At 36.6% G+C, this 21,672-nt stretch overlaps 1 protein-coding gene across 1 annotated transcript; it reads right to left on the bottom strand.

Annotated features, from left to right (window-relative positions):
- Positions 1–328: 328 nt before the first annotated feature.
- LOC132751363 (failed axon connections homolog) lies at positions 329–19,513 on the bottom strand. The gene is made up of 9 exons (XM_060741525.1): positions 19,201–19,513; positions 16,989–17,032; positions 16,007–16,088; positions 14,823–14,955; positions 4,403–4,535; positions 3,666–3,871; positions 2,141–2,340; positions 1,612–1,731; positions 329–950 (listed from the first exon to the last, which is right to left on the bottom strand). Exons 1-9 carry the CDS (start codon positions 19,505–19,507, stop codon positions 868–870), a joined length of 1,308 nt encoding a protein of 435 aa, XP_060597508.1. The 5' UTR covers positions 19,508–19,513; the 3' UTR covers positions 329–867.
- Positions 19,514–21,672: the final 2,159 nt, after the last annotated feature.

The following is a 21,672-nucleotide window of genomic DNA, read 5'->3' as shown; positions in this document are numbered from 1 at the left end:
CATGACCTATATAATTATAAAATATGAAGCAATATACCACTATATACTGATAGCAATATTTCAAAACATGGTCGTGTAGGTACACGAAAGTGCAAGGAATAAAATAATAACACAGTTTTGATAATCCATGCACAGGTCAATATCTCAATTTAAAGAAAACCACATGAAACACGTAATCAATTATTTATATTATCAATTCAAATTTGAAATCTGAAATGAAGTGTATCAATAAAACTAGAATATTGTGTTACACTATAAATATTAAAATAAACATGCTGAAATAAATTGCTATTTTTGCACAGCAAAACAAATTACAACCATTCACTTTACGTACAAAAATTCTTACATGACATATAACCGTCTGCACGATATTTACGTCAAAGTAAGACTGGTATTTAAATAAATACTAAGAACATTAATATTCCTGTTAAACAAATTACTAGGCAACACAAATGCATTTGTAAACAATTTATGAACCTAACAGATAAATTGCCTCCGCACGTTAAGGAAAAACAACACACTATAAACACGTACACTTAATCGATTTATTGCTTTTATCAATTTCACGATGCCATATAAATCATGCAATAGATAACATATTTTAAAGCTAAACACATGATACATTTATTTTTTTACATTTAGCATCATTTTATTGGCAGTCTTGTAATGCACGATTGTAATCTATAATCTGGACAGTACAATTTATCATTTTAGAGGATATTATAGAATAATTATGTACTGCCTGAACGTGTCGTGTGTAGAACATTATCAGACAACACTATCGTGTCGAATAATTTAGGTGCGTCCAGACGCTATGGGTTGCCTTTCATTTTTACAAGAACAAATATCAATGACTAAGAGCGCCAGCTAAAATCTTGGATTGTCCCAATCAGGCCAATAATGATCTCGTATTCTGTCCAGGTATTTTACAACATTAGATATTTCACCATCTGAAAATATAGAAAAGCAAATATAACAGACAAAAATAGAATAACTAAAGTACCAACCTGGTTATGCCACTGGAATCGGTTCCATAGTAAAGGCCGTGGTAAAGGCAATTCCCTTTCAGACTACTAAATGGTACAAAAATGTCATTACAATGAAAACGTAATTAAAGATAGATCATAACTTGAGAACATTTGTTTCGAATGTGTATACAATTTTCAAATGGTACATAAAAACATGTTTTAAAAATCGCTTTTTCATAGCTTGCTTGTGAATAAAATCCACAGCTTATCGGATAACTCTATCGTTCTGTACATTTTTTCTTTTCTTAAATAGAGAAAAACAAAATTCCTAAAGAACGTCCAGAGCGACAAAATTAAAAATGTTGCAAGCTGGGTTTAATTCAGCCTGTTCATAGAAAGTACTGGTAAGTACAAGCTACTGTCCACGCCCCCTAGCACCGGCTTAATCAGAATATATCCTCAGCCAATACATGCTTTAATACAAAGAAGCGTCTTCCGGGGCCAATACATGTGCTTTGATATAAATAAAATTGAGCTTATCACATTACAATTAAAGACTCTGTTTCGCTCGACCGAAGTGTATTACATATGTGAACCCAAAGATTGGTAACAATAGGTAATTTGTACTCTAATAAATGTTTACCTTCAAAAACCTTATAACATGGGCATGATTTAGGGGTTAACCATCTCATCTGAGATAATATACCGAATGCAGAACAGTCCACGGTGCTCATTTTGTCTCCGAAAATGTACTGCCTTTCCCCTGAAAGCAACAAATCAGTTATAAGTTGAAAACCAAATTCATAATGTAACATTGTTTAAATATATAATTGATCAATAAGGCCTTTCATCTAAATCATTTTATTCGTCATGATATTTTTAATCTTAGACATATTGCTATTTCTCTTATCATGCATGAAATAAACGTAAAATTGTACAAAGACAGAACATTTTCCTTTTTAATAAAAGTAAAACCGCATGTCCCATCACCGAACAATTTAAAACAGATTCAATAGACTTTTCATTTTCATAATTAAACTATGAAACCTATGATTACTCTGAAATTTTATTTAATAAGAGAAAAATCGGTATCTGACTTTGAGTCAAGACATAGAATCATGTTTACCTGAAATAACATAAACTCTAGAAGACCTAACAACGCAAAAAAGTACCTAAAATATCAGAAAACTTTCGTAAATTTGAGACTGTTATTTCCAGAATTTCCTCCTCGCTATGTCTTCCTATTCCTGCTGTATATGTCATATTGGCTACCCAGACTTTAACCGCCGACTTCTCATCTAAAGGAAAGGGTGAAATACCATCTTGAAATGTTTCTTCTATAAATAAAACCCAGGTCCATTGCACACTTATCCTGCAAGTGAAATGAAAGAAAATATTGAATGCGTCCGTGTAGATTGAATAGAAAATTATTTGAACTCTTTGAATGAAATCGTGTAATTTGCGGACCTCTGGCGAGTATAAAATTAGTATTGAACGAGTTCAAAGAGAAATAGCATTGAATCTACACGAATATAATATTCTATTTATCACATATCCAAAATAAGAACGGTTAACACTTATAAAGAGTCATTTCCTTTGACGAGTCTATAGTGTAACGCTATCATTTGCGTTAAAAACAAAGCGCGCCATGTTCACATTTAACGCAAATGACGTCACTTCATTGCGGTAGTGAAATTTAGTTTTTATTGTATGGGTTTTGTGATAAACATGTTTTTCATTATAATACATGTTTGTTTGTTTTGGGTTTTACGTCACGTCGACACAGTATATGTCATATCGCGACGTTCCAGCTTTACGGGTGGAGGAAGACCTCAAGTGCCCTTCCGTGCATTATTTTAGGCACGAACGGGCACCTGAGTGTTCTTCACCGACGTTCCGTAAGCTAGCTGGATAGCTTCCTCACATGAAAGAATCCAAAGTCCCTGTCGGGATTCGAAACCACAGCGGTGAGGGGCAAGTGATTTGAAGTCAACGACCTTAACCACTCGGCCACGGACGCCCCAATAATACAGGTATAATGTAGATAAGTTGAGTATTTCATATCAATGGTCAATCAATTCATTTTTTTACTTCAAATTTATTAAAGCGTGCAATATTAAAACCATCTAACGTACGTTTTTACAATATGAAAACAGTCCACAAATCGGTGAATATAGGAGAGTATCGTATATTTTCTGAAATTTTGGCGGTATTTTCATTTTCACAAAAATATACACATGTGTCTTTCTGTTAGCATAAAACTTGCAAAAGTTTTAGTATGTAAAGCTTCTATTTTGCAATTAACACACTGTAGGTTTTATTCAACTATCACTGGTAAGGAATCATTTAAGATTTATTTATGCTAATCAAAAAACATGTGCGCTTTTGTTAAATATTGCCCATGATCTCACTAGTGCATGAATTCCTCATCCCATTTCCGTATTGACTGTGAAAAAAAACTGTAATATTAATGTATGTTATACTGTCAGATAAACACAGTTTAGCATTTTATTATCCCTGCTCTTACGTAAATGTAAAATTACCATATCTCACCAATACATGCATTCCTCCTTGCCCATTCAAGAACACTGCAATTGAATGCACTCATCTCTGATAAGCACATAATAATCACAAGCATTGTTTGTGCTAGTCAAAAGTCAGGAGACTGTGCAAATGTAAAAAGAAACCATATCTCACCAATACATGAATTCCTCGATCCATTTCTGTATTGCCCATGCTAGCGCTTTCTCTTGCTTCGAAAGATGAGCATCCATATCCACATTCAACTCCTTGTTTAAAAACTCTATAATCATCTGAGAGTCGCCAAGTGTAACATCATTATATTCGATCCAAGGAACTTTCTGTTTTGGACCTAACTTGTAGTTATCTATATTGAAGTCAGACTGACGAAAACAAAAAATAAATATTGATTCTTATTGTAAATACATACACACGGTCACTGAGGAATTAAAACATACTTTTTATGCATATCATTATAACAGATGACACATGTTTCAAATATACTATATAGCAAAAGCAACAACAGCCCACCCCTCCCCGCCCAACCACCAAAAAGGGCATCAACAAAACAAATATTTTCACTAACTAAAAGAACCTGACAATTTAAACCTGTGACTTTAATCGCGTAATAGCTCAAAAGTAGTATATAACGCTGTTATTTACATTGTATATTTAATATATATGTTCTGCTTCTTTTCATTGTTGATCGACGATGAGCTTGTAATGCTTAAGTCAAATAACCTATTCGTTCTGTTCTGTTCTGTATATTTATTACATTATAGAATAGTGACTTTAAATTATCATATCTACATAATATATATCTTAAATTAAAGTTAAAATATAATATAAAATGTACATTATAATATTAACATGATCAATCCAATACAAATCTTACAAAAGTAAAATATATGTACCTTGTAAGGTAAATTGTGAAATCTTAGATATGTTTCAAGTTTCACAACAAAATGACTTGTGTCCGGTCCTGTAATACCCCTACCTAATGGATGAAGAATTACAACATCCCTTGGATAATCTATGCCACATATTCTGTAAACAATGAAAAATGATCAGCATAACTTTAATTTGTAATATATTGTTTCATAGTTTAGAAATTTTAAGGGTAGAAATAGTTGTAATATCCTGACGATGTAGTTACGATTAAGCCAACTTCACTCATGTAAATGATTCTATTTCTATCTGATAAATCTTTCTATTTCTATCTATTAGATCTATACAATAAAAAGGAAAAAAAACATGTCCGTGAAGTACGCGGGCTAACGGGCTAGCAGTCTAGCGGGCTAACAGTATGAACTGAGCGGACTAGCAGTCTAGCGGGCTAACAGTGTGAACTGGGCGGGCTAGCAGCCTAGCGGTCTAGCAGTGTGAACTGGGCGGGCTGGCGGGCCAGCGGGCTAAAATCTAAAACTTTATTGATTGAACATAAAAATGTTATAATACATTACCTGGCAGTGTGAAGTGGGCGGGCTAACAGTGTAGCGGGCTAGCAGTGTGAACTGGGCGGGCTGGCGGGCCAACGGGCTTAAATCTAAAACTTTATTGATTGAACATAAAAATGTTATAATACATTACCCTGGCAGTGTGAAGTGGGCGGGCTAACAGTGTAGCGGGCTAACAGTATGAACTGAGCGGGCTAGCAGTCTAGCGGGCTAACAGTGTGAACTGGGCGCGCCTAGCAGTGTAGCGGGCTAGCAGTGTGAACTGGGCGGGCTGGCGGGCCAGCGGGCTAAAATCTAAAACTTTATTGATTGAACATAAAAATGTTATAATACATTACCTGGCAGTGTGAAGTGGGCGGGCTAACAGTGTAGCGGGCTAGCAGTGTGAACTGGGCGGGCTGGCGGGCCAGCGGGCTTAAATCTAAAACTTTATTGATTGAACATAAAAACGTTATATGATACATTACCTAGCAGTGTGAAGTGGGCGGGCTAGCAGTGTAGCGGGCTAGCAGTGTGAACTGGGCGGGCTGGCGGGGCAGCGGGCTAAAATCTAAAACTTTATTGATTGAACATAAAAATGTTATGATACATTACCGGGCAGTGTGAACTGGGCGGGCTAGCAGTGTAGCGGGCTAGCAGTGTGAACTGGGCGGGCTGGCGGGCCAGCGGGCTAAAATCTAAAACTTTATTGATTGAACATAAAAACGTTATAATACATTACCTGGCAGTGTGAAGTGGGCGGGCTAACAGTGTAGCGGGCTAACAATATGAACTGAGCGGGCTAGCAGTCTAGCGGGCTAACAGTGTGAACTGGGCGGCCTAGCAGTGTAGCGGGCTAGCAGTGTGAACTGGGCGGGCTGGCGGGCCAGCGGGCTAAAATCTAAAACTTTATTGAATTGAACATAAAAATGTTATAATACATTACCTGGCAGTGTGAAGTGGGCGGGCTAACAGTGTAGCGGGCTAGCAGTGTGAACTGGGCGGGCTGGCGGGCCAGCGGGCTTAAATCTAAAACTTTATTGATTGAACATAAAAACGTTATATGATACATTACCTAGCAGTGTGAAGTGGGCGGGTAGCAGTGTAGCGGGCTAGCAGTGTGAACTGGGCGGGGCTGGCGGGCCAAACGGGCTAAAATCTAAAACTTATTGATTGAACATAAAATGTGTTATGATACATTACCGGGCAGTGTGAAACTGGGCGGGCTAGCAGTGTAGCGGGCTAGCAGTGTGAACTGGGCGGGCTGGCGGGGCCAGCGGGCTAAAATCTAAAACTTTATTGATTGAACATTAAAACCTCATGATACATTTCCTAGCAGTGTGAATTGGACGGGCTGACAGTGTAGCGGGCTAGCAGTGTGAACTGGGCGGGCTGGCGGGGCCAACGGGCTAAAATCTAAAAATCTTTATTGATTGAACATAAAAATTTTATGATACATTACCTGGCAGCGTGAAGTGGGCGGGCTAGCAGTGTAGCGGGCTAGCAGTGTGAACTGGGCGGGCTGGCAGGCCAGCGGGCTAAAATCTAAAACTTTATTGATTGAACATAAAAATGTTTATATACATTACCTGGCAGTGTGAAGTGGGTACTCAAGGTCACTTTACGGTCTAAACTTGGTCACGCTTCCTTAAAATCAAGGTTTACTATGTCAACTTTTAGAAATGTCATTTCCGCGCCCATAACTCCAGTTTTTGCAAAAGGGGATAGAAATCAGTGATATACATGTATACTGTGATATAACACAAGTGAATGATTTGTTGGGACTTCGGTATGTAGGGGGTTCCCTTCAGAAAGAAAATTAAAAATAACACTTACAATTCGCTCCTACATAAACATGAGTTATTGTATGGAAATGACTTTTCAAAGGTTTGACTTGGTGATCTTGATTTTAACCAAACTGTGAACAGCTGTTCATGTAGTTAATTCTTTTTTGCTATTGTATGCAATATTACAAAATAATGCAGTTATATAATTTATCGTACCCAAAATGTTCCTTTAATGAAATCCGTAATTTTGAAACTAGAAGGCCAAGTATTTTTATTGTGTTGAAATGTTTATTTCAGGACGATATATCGCCAGATCTCCGAAAGCAAGTGGCGCTCGAAGTAATGGGAGAAAACCTTTAATAAGTGGAAACTAATCACAGTATTAAAAAAGGGAACGAACGCGACACAATATGAAAATATTTCAGGCTCGGTTTAATGAGCCTGTTCATGGGCAGTAATGGAAAATGCATATTACTGCCCACGCCGTTTAGCTTCGGGTAGAGCGCAACTCAATATTTTACCAATAAATAGTAAGAACTACTGTGATACTACTTGTGTCAGTTAGAAGAGTTTCAACATTAAACACATTACTTGTAATTAGATTAAGTTACATTAAACTGATCCGAATAAAACATATATAAACATTACTGAACAAACATTTGAATCTAATCTGTAGGTGACGTCGATTTGAAGTTTGTATTTTTGGTTCAAGAGCAAATGCATATTATGTCCTCTAAATTGCTTTGTTGATATGGGGGCAATTTATAAGAGGAACATATCGGAATAATGTTTTTAACCTTATTTTGACATTGATTTTTGTAAGTCTAGTTTGTATATGGATTTTTATGACTCCACGAAGTGGGAGGCATATAGAGTTGCACTCGGCCATATGTACGTCCGTCCTTCCGTCAGTCACTTTTGTCCGGAGCATATCTCAAAAAAGTATTTAAGGTATCAACTTTGAAAACTTCATAGGTGGGGTATAGAATCATAATGAGGAGGAGTGCAGTGCACAAGAATAATAACTCCACCCTGCATAATTTTTGAGTTATTGCCCTTTGTTATTTTTCATACTTTATTTTTCTGTCTGAGTGGAGCATAACTCAAAGTCTTTGAGATGTCAACATGAAACTCATAGGTGGATAGATCTTATTGAGGAGGAATGCTGTGCACAAAGAATGATAACTCTAAATTTTTAAAATTTTTTTGAGTTTTTCCCCTTTTTTTTTTTTTTCAAAAAGTGGATAAACTTAAAACTTCTAGGTGGATAGATTCATAGAGGTGAGTGGCAACAAAATATAACTCTACCTGCAAAATTTTGAGTTATTCCCTTTTGTTTTTTTAGCATCAGTTTACTGGGGTTTAAAATCTGAAATCACTTCCCCCTTCTTTTTTCTTCCCCAAAAGCCTTTTAAATTGTTATTTTGCCTATACTTACATTTTAAAATGAGAAAACACTTTTGGCGGGGATCCCTGCTAATGGCCTTGTTAAGAAAATATTTTTCCTGCGCCATTTTCTCATAGTTTATGGCCCCTTTGATAAGTTCAGTAATAAAATCTTGTGGCATCAGCTCTTCATTAACTCCCTGACCGATTTCTTTTAAACTTATACAGAGGATCAAGCAGGATTTATAGATGATTGTAAAGAAAATAATTTTTTTCCTGCTGCCATTTTTACCAGACTTATGGCCTTTTGTTATTGCCACTCATAACATTTTATGCCATAACATTTGTGGCATCAACTTCACATTTTCTACTTTGCTGATTTTCTAATAAACTTGCACAGATTGACTAGACATTATGTGTACATTGTTGTAAAGGATTTTTTCTTGCAAGCATTTTCTCCAGAGTCAATACCTTTTCTTTATGTTAGTCATAAAATTGTATAGCACTTACTCCTCATGTACTAGTCATGATCACCACTTGTTTTTAATACCTGATGCAAAAGGTTTGTTACACATGTTGTTGCAGCAGTGGGAGCATCAGTGTCCTGAGGACACAGTCTAGTTTTAAATAATTTTTTGGAAACCATCTTTTCGTTCTTCGTTTAAACTTTATTGAATATAAATTAGAATTTGAAAAGTTTTTCTTGAAACGACATCATAAGTTAAAGCAATTGTATCTTTTTACGTTGTACTGTGTAAATTTGAGTTTTATTATTGAACTACAAATTTTCGTTAGCACTTAATCTGTAGCGGATATTGTCATTTTGTTTCAATTTTTTTGTTTTGTTTCCAAACTGTAATGATAATGTGATTTTGAAACAGAAGCTATATGACACTATTAACATCATTTTCAACAACTTCTCTGCATAATTTTATTGGACAATTTAACTGTATAACATAATGTTTTACTTTTAAAAAAACTTAACTTTTTTAACCTTATATTTTCGGTATTATCTGTAATTGATAAATATCATCGTTTACCTATAGGTTGAAATAATTGAATTTTGTAGCACATATGCATGTTTTTATAGCTTTTTAAGCTTTATGGGCAAGTAATTTCTTATTTTAACTAATGTCTATTCGAGTGTCATCCAGAAATTTTGATTGACAGTTGTCTAATGCTAGTTATATCAGAATTAGGGATATCTTTTGCTTCTAATAAATACATTTAGTTTATGTGTCTCTCTCATATGTTGTAATCAAAGTGCATACAATATTTTCATTCAAGGTAATATTTATCTATATATGCATGGCAAATTTGATCAAGTTATCTTGATTTGACTGTATTATTGATTTCTTGTTTAAATTATGTTGTTTTTTTTTCTCGAAAATCTAAAATCATTTTAAAGGCACACACCTAAGAACAACAAAGAATTACCATAGCATCAAACGCTAAGTTACTGTCATTATATAAATGGACAATTTTGCAAATATGTTGACAAAATTTATTCAACAATTGTCATTCATTTTTATATTTTTGAAAAATTTATCTAACGTTTTATCATGTATTGATTTTCATGTTTGTTCATTCGTTTGAACTAATGTATTATGCACATCCACGATACATAAACTTTGTTGGCTTGTGTATGTATTCAGAAAATTTTTTATGTTGCATGTTGCAGTAAGAAATGCATAAGCTCGTGAAAAAATTTCGAAATTTTCGAAAGGTTTATTAACCACAAATACTTTTCCTTGACATTTCTTGATATTTTTTGAAAAAATAACTTTTGCATAATAATTGAGATTGTTAATAAGTTAGGTTATTGTTTATTTTTTTAATTTTAAAACTGGAACTTATTGCAAGCCACGCGAAGCGCAGCATAAAGTTCTATCAATCAATTGAAATATAATACGATAAAAACTGGCATTTTCTTGTATTTCTTGTATACGCCCGTATTGAAAAATGGAAAAATCAGAATTTTGATCACAGAGAAGCAACTGTTGCCAATCGGCGCAGAAAAATTTTTTATTAATAAAAAGACGACAAAGACTCTTATGGTTGATATTTTTTTAAGCCTTAATGCACGTTTTCGGGGAGTTTTCATATGAAGCATATAGGCAAAATTAAAACTGTTCAATAGAATTTCTTTAAACTTGGCATGTTGTTAAAATATGATAACAGAAACATTTTAAGCACAAAAAGAATTTGGGGTCAAACCGTTCTCGTTTTTTTGAGTTTATATCAATAGGCCGCCAACAATAGCCGGTTGATTCACGTTCGGTGCCTGGACACTAGAATCAAATACTCAGTGGTTGGGGCAGTAAACAGTGTAGATTCCTTGGGGCAGACGGCGCGAATGCGCACCGGACTGATGTGGAATCTTCGATGTTCGCAAAGGCTGAGTATACTCGTCAAAGCAATTAAATTAAGTGTTAATGTCCGTAGTTTGTTTCAGCCTGCGGGATTAGGAGTTTTAAAAAATGTCTTGATTTTGCTATTAAAACAAAAGATGGCCAGTTCCATAACCATCCCTGGTTGGTTGCAGACCCAATGGTTTTAAATTTAATACGGAATATTTGACAGGAGTGACCCCAGAAAAATCTCTCCCCTGGACTGAGAGTCCGGTATATTAACCAGTTCGCCAAACAAGTTGGCTCGAGTACAAAGGTTTTGGTTTTAAATCCTTTTGTAAGTCCATAACTGTGCCTGTTTCTTTTGCCTGATGAAAAAACGCCGACTTCAGTAATGAATCATGAACAGCGCCAGCCCTCTCACTTCACACTTCTTAGAAATGTAATCATGAGGTTTTCATATTGTCACACTTCTAAGAAAATATTATCATGAGTTTTCATGTTGATTACAATTAAGTATTAAAGTTTAACCCGCTGGCCCGCCAGCCCGCCCAGTTCACACTGCTAGTCCGCTACACTGCTAGCCCGCCCACTTCACACTGCCAGGTATGTATCATAACGTTTTTATGTTCAATCAACAAAGTTTTAGATTTAAGCCCGCTGGCCCGCCAGCCCGCCCAGTTCACATCTGTTAGCCCGGCTACACACTGTTAGCCCACGCCCACTTCACACTGCCCAGGTAATGTATCATAACGTTTTATTTTTCAATTCAAATAAAGTTTTAGATTTTAGCCCGCTGGCCGCCAGCCGCCCAGTTCACACTGCTAGCCCGCTACACTGTTAGCCCGCCCACTTCACACTGCCAGGTAATGTATCATAACATTTTTATGTTCAATCAATAAAGTTTTTAGATTTTAGCCCGCTGGCCCGCCAGCCAGCCCAGTTTACACTGCTAGCCCGCTACACTGCTAAGCCCGCCCACTTCAAACACTGCCAGGTAATGTATCATAACGTTTTTTATGTTCAATCAATAAAGTTTTAGATTTTAGCCCGCTGGCCCGCCAGCCCGCCCAGTTCACACTGCTAGCCCGCTACACTGCTAGCCCGCCCACTTCACACTCCAGGTAATGTATCATAACGTTTTTTTTATGTTCAATCAATAAAGTTTTAGATTTAGCCGCTGGCCCGCCAGCCCGCCCAGTTCACACTGCTAGCCCGCCACACTGTTAGCCCGCCCACTTCACACTGCCAGGTAATGTATCATGAGGTTTTAATGTTGAATCAATAAAGTTTTAGATTTTAGCCCGTTGGCCGCCAGCCCGCCCAGTTCACACTGCTAGCCCGCTACACTGTCAGCCCGTCCAATTCACACTGCTACGAAATGTATCATGAGGTTTAATGTTGAATTAAATAAAGTTTTAGATTTTAGCCCGTTGGCCCGCCAGCCCGCCCAGTTCACACTGCTAGCCCGCTACACTGTCAGCCCGTCCAATTCACACTGCTAGGAAATGTATCATGAGCTTTTAATGTTGAATCAATAAAGTTTTAGATTTAAGCCCGTTGGACAGCCAGCCCGCCCAGTTCACACTGCTAGCCCGCTACACTGTTATAGCCCGCCCACTTCACACTGCCAGGTAATGTATCATAACGTTTTTTATGTTCAATCATATAAAGTTTTAGATTTTAGCCCGCTGGCCCGCCAGCCCGCCCCAGTTCACACTGCTAGCCCTTTACACTGTTAGCCCGCCACACTTCACACTGCCAGGTAATGTATCATGAGGTTTTTTTAATGTTGAATCAATAAAGTTTTAGATTTTAGCCCGCTGGCCCCGCCAGCCCGCCCCGTTCACACTGCTAGCCCCGCTACACTGTCAGCCCGTCCAATTCACACTGCTACGAAATGTATCATGAGGTTTTAATGTTGAATTAATAAAGTTTTAGATTTTAGCCCGCTGGCCCGCCAGCCCGCCCCAGTTCACACTGCTAGCCCGCTACACTGTCAGCCCGTCCAATTCACACTGCAAGGGAATGTATCATGAGCTTTTAATGTTGAATCAATAAAGTTTTAGATTTAAGCCCGTTGGACAGCCAGCCCGCCCAGTTCACACTGCTAGCCCGCTACACTGTTAGCCCGCCCACTTCACACTGCCAGGTAATGTATCATAACGTTTATATGTTCAATCAATAAAGTTTTAGATTTTAGCCCGTTGGCCAGCCAGCCCGCCCAGTTCACACTGCTAGCCCTTTACACTGTTAGCCCGCCAACTTCACACTGCCAGGTAATGTATCATGAGGTTTTAATGTTGAATCAATAAAGTTTTAGATTTTAGCCCGCTGGCCCGCCAGCCCGCCAAGTTCACACTGCTATCCCGCTACACTGTCAGCCCGTCCAATTCACACTGCTAGGAAATGTATCATGAGTTTTAATGTTGAATCAATAAAGTTTTAGATTTTAGCCGCCGCTGGCCCGCCAAGCCCGCCAGTTCACACTGCTAGCCCGCTGCACTGTTAGCCCGCCCACTTCATACTGCCAGGTAATGTATCATAACGTTTTTATGTTCAATCAATAAAAGTTTTAGATTTTAGCCCGCTGGCCCGCCAGCCCGCCCAGTTCACACTGCTAGCCCGCTACACTGCTAGCCCGCCCACTTCACACTGCCAGGTAATGTATCATAACGTTTTTATGTTCAATCAATAAAGTTTTAGATTTTAGCCCGCTGGCCCGCCAGCCCGCCCAGTTCACACTGCTAGCCCGCCACACTGTAAGCCCGCCCACTTCACACTGCCAGGTAATGTATCATGAGGTTTTAATGTTGAATCAATAAAGTTTTAGATTTTAGCCCGTTGGCCCGCCAGCCCGCCCAGTTCACACTGCTAGCCCGCTACACTGTCAGCCCGGTCCAATTCACACTGCTAGGAAATGTATCATGAAGTTTTAATGTTCAATCAATAAAGTTTTAGATTTTAGCCCGCTGGCCCGCCAGTCCGCAAAGTTCACACTGCTATCCCGCTACACTGCTAGCCCGCCCACTTCACACTGCCAGGTAATGTATCATAACGTTTTTCATGTTCAATCAATAAAGTTTTAGATTTTAGCCCGCTGGCCGGCCAGCCCGCCCAGTTCACACTGCTAGCCCGCTACACTGTTAGCCCGCCCACTTCACACTGCCAGGTAATGTATCATAACATGTTTATGTTCAATCAATAAAGTTTTAGATTTTAGCCCGCTGGTCCGCCAGACCGCCCAGTTCACACAGCTAGCCCGCTACACTGTTAACCCGCCCACTTCACACTGCCAGGTAATGTATCATAACATTTTTATGTTCAATCAATAAAGTTTTAGATTTTAGCCCGTTGGCCCGCCAGCCCGCCCAGTTCACACTGCTAGCCCGCTACACTGTCAGCCCGTCCAATTCACACTGCTAGGAAATGTATCATGAGGTTTTAATGTTCAATCAATAAAGTTTTAGATTTTAGCCCGCTGGGCCCGCCAGCCCGCCAAGTTCACACTGCTAGCCCGCTACACTGTTAGCCCGCCCACTTCACACTGCCATGTAATGTATCATAACATTTTTATGTTCAATCAATAAAGTTTTAGATTTTAGCCCGCTGGCCCGCCAGCCCGCCAAGTTCACACTGCTAGCCCGCTACACTGTTAGCCGCCCTCTTCACACTGCCAGGTAATGTATCATAACGTTTTCATGTTGAATCAATAAAGTTTTAGATTTTAGCCCGCTGGCCCGCCAGCCCGCCAAGTTCACACTGCTAGCCCGCTACACTGTTAGCCCGTCCACTTCACACTGCCAGGTAATGTATCATAACATTTTTATGTTCAATAAATAAAGTTTTAGATTTTAGCCCGCTGGCCCGCCAGCCCGCCCAGTTCACACTGTTAGCCCGCTATACTGCTAGCCCGCCCAGTTCACACTGTTAGCCCGCTAGACTGCTAGCCCGCCCAGTTCACACTGTTAGCCCGCTAGACTGCTTGCCCGCCCAGTTCACACTGTTATCCCGCTAGACTGTTAGCCCGCTAGACTGCTAGCCCGTTAGCCCGCGTACTTCACGGACAGCCTTCTCGAATTTGCACTATAATTATTTCAACTATAACGTAATGATTTTACCATAAGCACAATATTAAATACAGATTTTTTTCTTCTTCTTATGTCAATGTAAACAATACGTACAATGAATGTAGCAAATAACAGGTACTAGAAACAAACAGATTCAATGTGGCTGCATCAATTTTCGAGAACAATGTTTAGATAACGCACATTTGTAAACTTGAGACTTTCTTCAAACTAGTCAAATTCACACAAACTTCTAGCTAAAATACCACAGTAAAGATCATGCCAATCCCATTTCAGCACTACGCACTTCTCATCCAGGTTGTCCGATGGTTCATCTATTCCCCATTTCACATAATGATCAGACAGGGGTGTACCGTCTTCCCAGTGAAATATTCCTCCAATTTCTTCACGCGATGCTCCTATCCAAGTTTCAGTATGGTCTGAAATTATATAACTGGATTTTAAAAATCTATGTTAAAAATTATAACAAGTGTTTTAATTAAAGGAATTTCATGCATCAGAAAGTAATTTGTTTCTTAAGAAAGGGCAACAATGAATTTTACATTAAAAGATAGTTTCAAAAATTCGTCGACTTTCTTTTGTTGCGCAAAATATGTTTGAGATATTTATTTGAAATTCTTACACTGCTTAGAAGAATCAATAAGAAATAATAACGGAAAAAATCATGTTAGTAGCTTCTTATATTAAAACAATATCACAATAAACACACGTCGGCTTTTTTTTAACATAAATATTATAAATATTTATTTCATTTTCATCGTGTATATCAAGTCACGAATAGTTTTGCTAATATGTCGGGTACACCGAATATCAAAATCTATAATATAATATATACGATATTGTATTTCATGGTACGACAAAACTCAAAAGTCAGATGGAATGATCTTGAAAAATTGTCATGGAAATATTTTTGATGATGTTTTAAGTATAATGTCTCGGCAACCTATGCGCTTATTCACTTCTGTCAATTTGATGTACTATTAAAGATATTGGTTCATTTCCTTTACCGGCCTCTTAATTGCACAATTTTGCAATTGTTACGAAACTAGTTAATCACTTAACATTAAGCTGGTAAAATGATAAAAGGATGGCAGTTGTAGGCACTAACATGCATTTATTTCCCGTTATGATCTTTTATTTATTGAAAAAATTAACTAGTTACGTAACTAGTTAACCACATAACTAACTAGTTAATTAAGAGGTTAACTAGTTACATAACTAGTTAACTTCTTAATTAACTAGTTAGTTATGTGGTTATCTGGTGGCAGAAATATGCCACCATATTGAATAGTTTAATTACTAAAAAGAATCCGAACTCCTATTTGACATGAGCAACTGATTCACGGCCTGTGCCCTTGACCATTAGGTTATGTACGTTAAAATGTGGAGGTCAATATATTTAAACTTTACCTGGTCATTTATATGAAAATAAAATAGAAAAAATATGATATTAAAAGAATTCACCATTACCTAATACTTGTTCCTCTATATATAGTTCTTCCTTTTCTGTTGTAATGTCTGCTAAATGTCCCCCTAATCTCCAACAGTGTAACTAGAAAACAATGCCATAACAATCAATACTGGTATGAAATTTTGATTTATTACTGTCATCATTGCTTACTGAATATTTTACACATTGATTATGTTGATATGCTAATATCACTACCCATACTGAATTTGATTTGTTAAAGGGAGGTAACTTACAAACAGATAAGACCTCTAAATGAAAGTAATGAAGAAGTTTTAACATCCATTGTTTGACAATATTGAGCTGAAACATGTAAATATTTTTCAGCAGCCGTAGTTCTCAGAAGTAAAATGATACGGTTGCACAATGGTTTATGAAATACATAGAAACAAATATATGCTACGAGATGAAAACAAAGTTTTAAACCTTAGCTGCAAGTTCATGAACACGAGACTGCTTCACCTATTACTAGGCGATCAGGAAAAAACTACATGTACAACAACCACAAAACTAACTGAAAGAGGTGTATACATATAGTATATAACAGCAATTAAAGAAACAATATTCAGTATCAAGTAAATATTACCAAGCAATGTAATAACTTTTCCGTTCCTGCTTAGTACTGTTTATGTATTGTATACACTGCATGATGAGTAGGTGATAAGCCTTTACCACCAGAATCAAGCTATGCTATACTGCGCATCAGAACTCTTTTTAACTAAGAATCAATCAGTCCTGATTAAAAAGATGGACAACTCCGTTAAGGATCGGTACAATGTATATGTTAAAAAATTATGCTGACACTAAAATGTCTGGTGGCGCGGTTTTTCAAGGATGACATCAAATGTCTCTCCATGAATTATTTCTAGATTGCTCCCACATAAGCTATTTAAATTGCTAGATAACTCATGATTGAAATAGTTCTATAAACGAGCATAATTTTCAATTCGTTAAAGAATACAAAGTTAGATAAGCGATGCTTACCCGTGCCTTGCTCCATGTTTTCGCTTCAGTCACTATCATGTACGCTAAAAATGAAACATATACGAACATATGAAACATTCCTGTGTGGGTAATTATAAAAAATATCTTTATTACCAAAATCATCTTCATTATATTGAAATGCAAACAGCTAAAATGAATTGTTATTATTTCGCTGTTTTCTCTTTTTCCTTTATAAGGTGTAATTTAGGGTAACGTATAGACATATAGAAAATAAAAAATATATAATAAGATAATGTAAGTTATTATTTGTATATGTGCCTGAACACTATTTACAATAAACTAAGAGCACTACAACTGAAGAAACAATTTAATAGTTTACAACTGGTACAACTGGTAAGATATGTTTAAACGCAATTGCGCACCGGAAGTAACAGTTAACACATTGTTGATAGAAAAAAATATGTTTAATCGGAAAAATGCACATCGGAAGTAACAGTTAACGCATTGTTTATTGAAGAAGATATGTTTCAACGGAAATATGCACAACGGAAGTAACAGTTAACGCATTGTTGATAGAAGAATATCTGTTTAAATGAAAATGCGCACAACGCGCATTGTTGATAGAAGTATATATGTTTAAACGGAAATATGCACAACGGGAGTAATAGTTAACGCATTGTTGATAGAAGAATATATGTTTGAACGAAAATGCGCACAACGGAAGTAACAGTGAACGCATTGTTGATAGGAGAAGATATGTTTAAACAAAAATATGCACGACGGACGTAACAGTTTACGCATTGTTGATTGAAAAAGATACGTTTAAATGGAAATATGCACGACGGAAGTAACAGTTAACGCATTGTTGATTGAAAAAATGTTTCAACGAAAATGAGCACAACGAAAGTAACAGGTGACACATTGTTGATTGAAGAAGATTTTTAAACCGTTTCTTAAATGGGTGGAATTATACCTTCAAAACGTGTACTGATGTTTAGCAGTCTGGTATGAAACATATGGATTTTAAATTGATAGCAAAAAAAATAAATAAAGATTAGATTGAATTTAAACTCTTTAAGTCACGAATGGAATGTCTTTTTATTACAAGCATTACAGAGGAAAAAAGCACAATCTTTGTAATATCAGCTTTTACTTTAAGTATTGTAAAATAGGTTTTAGGAAAGTATTATAACTTCCCATTAAACTCTGCTGATCTATGTTTATATGTCGTGAAATTGTCCCTGTATAGAATTTTAGAGAAACATTAAAAGTTGTCTTAAAAGGCATAATTGCAAATGTTTAAAGTTTGGTTTGATTGAGTCTGGTCAAGGACTATAACTGTAAATAAAATCTACTGTCAATATACCGGCTCAACCAGAATACAACGATTGTGATATTTTGTAAATATGCTCTAACAACGGTTGCGAAAGGAACTTCAATTTGACACTTAAGAGTCATTATATTTAGAAAGATGTCCAAAGGACGTTAAACGGATGCACAAGGGCAAATTCTGCATCCTCACTATCCAAGAAGTAAGGACATAAACAGGCGTATGGGCTGTAGGTCAAATTAACAGAAGGTCAAATAATACGTGTGCCCTTAACGTGAAAACTAAAGTCAGAACTAAATAAAATGATAGAATTTAAAGAGAGAGAGAGAGAGCTATAATTTACGAAGCCTGTGTGTCACAGACAGCTACAAAAGGAAATATTCAAAAAAAAAGGAAGAGAAATGGGCATCGTTAAGACAAAAATGGTTGAACAATATCCTTTTTGGAGATTACTGGAACGAAATAACAATGAACGTTTTCTAATTTCGTTCACCGTTTTTGTCACCATTAACCCAATTTTATAGAAATACAATAAGTTCCAGGATTATCAAACTTACTCTGCCTAAAATCTTAAAGATATACGATGCTCATCCTTGTGTAAAATACTTTTTTCTCAGAAATTTATTGAAATCTATGTTATTTTACTGAATATATCCAATTTGAAAAAAAAAAGAATGAATAAATTATTATTATTGGAAGCTGTGTGCCGTATTACAAGTCAAGTAAAATTGGCCTTTTCTTAAATAAGCTACACTATATATTCATATTGTAACCACCTAGTGTGTAGAATTTAAAACACAACATATCTACTTTGTTTGAAGTTAAAATATGTTTATTTTATTTTTACAAAGACACTGTGTAGCAATTATGATTTTTTTCAAATATGAAATTTAAGCTTAGTATATCTTTAAAATTACTTACTTTGACGTCTGAAGTACTTCATTCCGTTTAGAGATGGGGCCGATGAAGAAGTAAGAAATTCGTTATTGCACCCTACACAGTGCATATTAGCTTCGTCGTGGAACACGCCAAAACACGACGAGCTATCAGCACAAGTTTTCAGACACTGCATTAAATTCAACTTATCGTATTCAAAACCCTTATCCATTGTAGGACAAGTATACCCGCTCAAATCGGCTTGTTTTGAAAACTTTATGTTCCGACACGCTATAGGTAAAACAAAGCCGTCTAACACAAATAAACATATAATAAAGCAATAGTTCTGCATGTTGTCTTTGCGCAAACTATCAAGTAATTACCAGCAAATCAATTCTTTCAGTTGCTAAATATTGACAAGAGGGACATGATAGCGCTGGATATCTCACCTTAAACATTTCTAGAAAAAGTTAAAGCGAGTAAGGAGGTCACGTTAGGTTCGTCTTGTTTTCCAGAGTGCACAATTGTAAAAAGTGATCCCCAGGGCGTGGCAACTTTTGTAGATGACTTCTTGACAATCAATTGGTAATGCTGCATGCCAGATATCTAAGGTCTTGGAACTGGATTTTCACAAAAGAAGATTATTTAAAAAATAACCCGTGGCAGGGCCAATCTTGACATTTAACTTGACATTTAACTTTATATGTCTATCTTAAACAAGTGACCCCAAGAACGGGACCAGTTTTGACCCCAGGGGCATGACTTATACATCTATAACTTTTGTAGAAGTCCACTAGGCAATGCTACTTGCTAGATATCTAATCTCTTGGCATTGTAATTTCAGAAAAGAAGGCTTAAAAGTACTAGTATTTTCTTTTACATGTCAATTTAAACTAGGTGAACTTCACGGCGGGTCAGTTTTGACCCAAAGGGGCATGATACTTGTATATATATAACTTTTGAAGAGGACCACAAGGTAATGGTTCATGCAAAATATATACGCTCTTTGCATTTTCATTTCAGAGAGAGCATTGTTAAGACTTTACAAGTCTATGCAAAATAAGTGACACCAGAGTAAGGTCCATTTTGATCCCAGAGGCATGACTTATATAATTTTATAGAGGTGTACTAGGCAATGCTATATGCGAAATATCTTAGCTCTTGGCAGTGAAGATTCACAAAAGGAAGGTTTAAACGATTTTTTATTTTTAAGCCCATATAAACTAAGTGACCCCTGGGCAGGGCATGATATGTATTACTTTTGTGAAGGTCAACTCGAAAATGCTACATGCTAAATAATTATGCATTTAGGCATTGCAGTTTTATAAAGGAAGACAAAAATATATTTTCCTATTTAAGCCTGTGTAAATTAAGTGACACCTAAGGCCATTTTTGACGCAAGGGGCTATGGAGGGCGATCGTTGCCAAAATTCCAGACATGTAATGTGTTCCTTTTGAAAACTACTTTTGAAAATGCGAACATGTATGTCTAGCATTTTTGATTGCATTCGTGCACAGCAAATGATATGCCTCTTAATCCAATCTTTTAGTTGAAGGCACCCGCTTTTAAATAACAAGTTAACATGTAAATCTTATCAACTGACCAAACACACATTTACAAGTTCGTATCTACCATTGCATATAATACATAAGCATGTTTACACACTTGTAGATATATATCTGTACCTGAAAAACACAAATGAAATGTAAAACTCGAATGCAGAAAATATAATTTAATAAAACGTGTTTCCAGTCGTAGAACTACAACAGTACATTTACACAGTTACATGTATAAAATGACAAAAGTAGATTCACAAAGTTAAACGATTTTAAGTCATGCATGACGCCCCGCCCCTCTCTGAGTATTTACGATCTTCTATCACGGAAATGTACGGACAGGTATAATACCCGTCGCCTCTCTCCTATTTCTCAATAAAGTGAAGGAAAACACGGCGTCCATTCTAACTTTTTTTATTTCTATAAAAAGTCCAATATTATTGGTATCAAATGAAAGATTACTCCATAAGCTTTCTATGAGTGCCTCGGAAATAAAAATGAATTAAATAGATGTATTGAATTTTTCGAACGAATTGGTAAGAAAAACACGGCGTTCCCTCCAAACTTTTTTTTTATTTCGTAATATATTTTGATAATTTTGGATTGAAATAAAAGTGTGCATAATACGATTTATGATATATAATTATATAATGCCTCAAAATAAAAATGAATTAAATCAAAATGAATTAACTTTTCGTTAAAAAGTTTATCATGTTACTTTCTGTAAAATAGAGAAAATAAGAATCCCTAAATAACGCTCAAACGACAAAATTGAGAATGTTGCAGGCCCGGTTTGATTGAGCCTGCTCATGGACGGTAATGGAAAGAGCAAGTTATCGTCCACGCCCCCTAGCACCGGCTTAAGCAAAATTCAACATGAACTGGTACAATTTTGAATTTTGAAACATCCGCAGATGTGTTAATATGGCGATTATCATGGAACCTTGAATGTGACACGTA

Source organism: Ruditapes philippinarum, unplaced genomic scaffold (assembly GCF_026571515.1).
Source record: "Ruditapes philippinarum isolate M1 unplaced genomic scaffold, ASM2657151v2 ctg468_1_1_1_1, whole genome shotgun sequence".
In the NCBI taxonomy this organism is placed as follows: Eukaryota; Metazoa; Mollusca; class Bivalvia; order Venerida; family Veneridae; genus Ruditapes; species Ruditapes philippinarum.
This window is presented reverse-complemented; position numbering and strand designations above follow the sequence as displayed.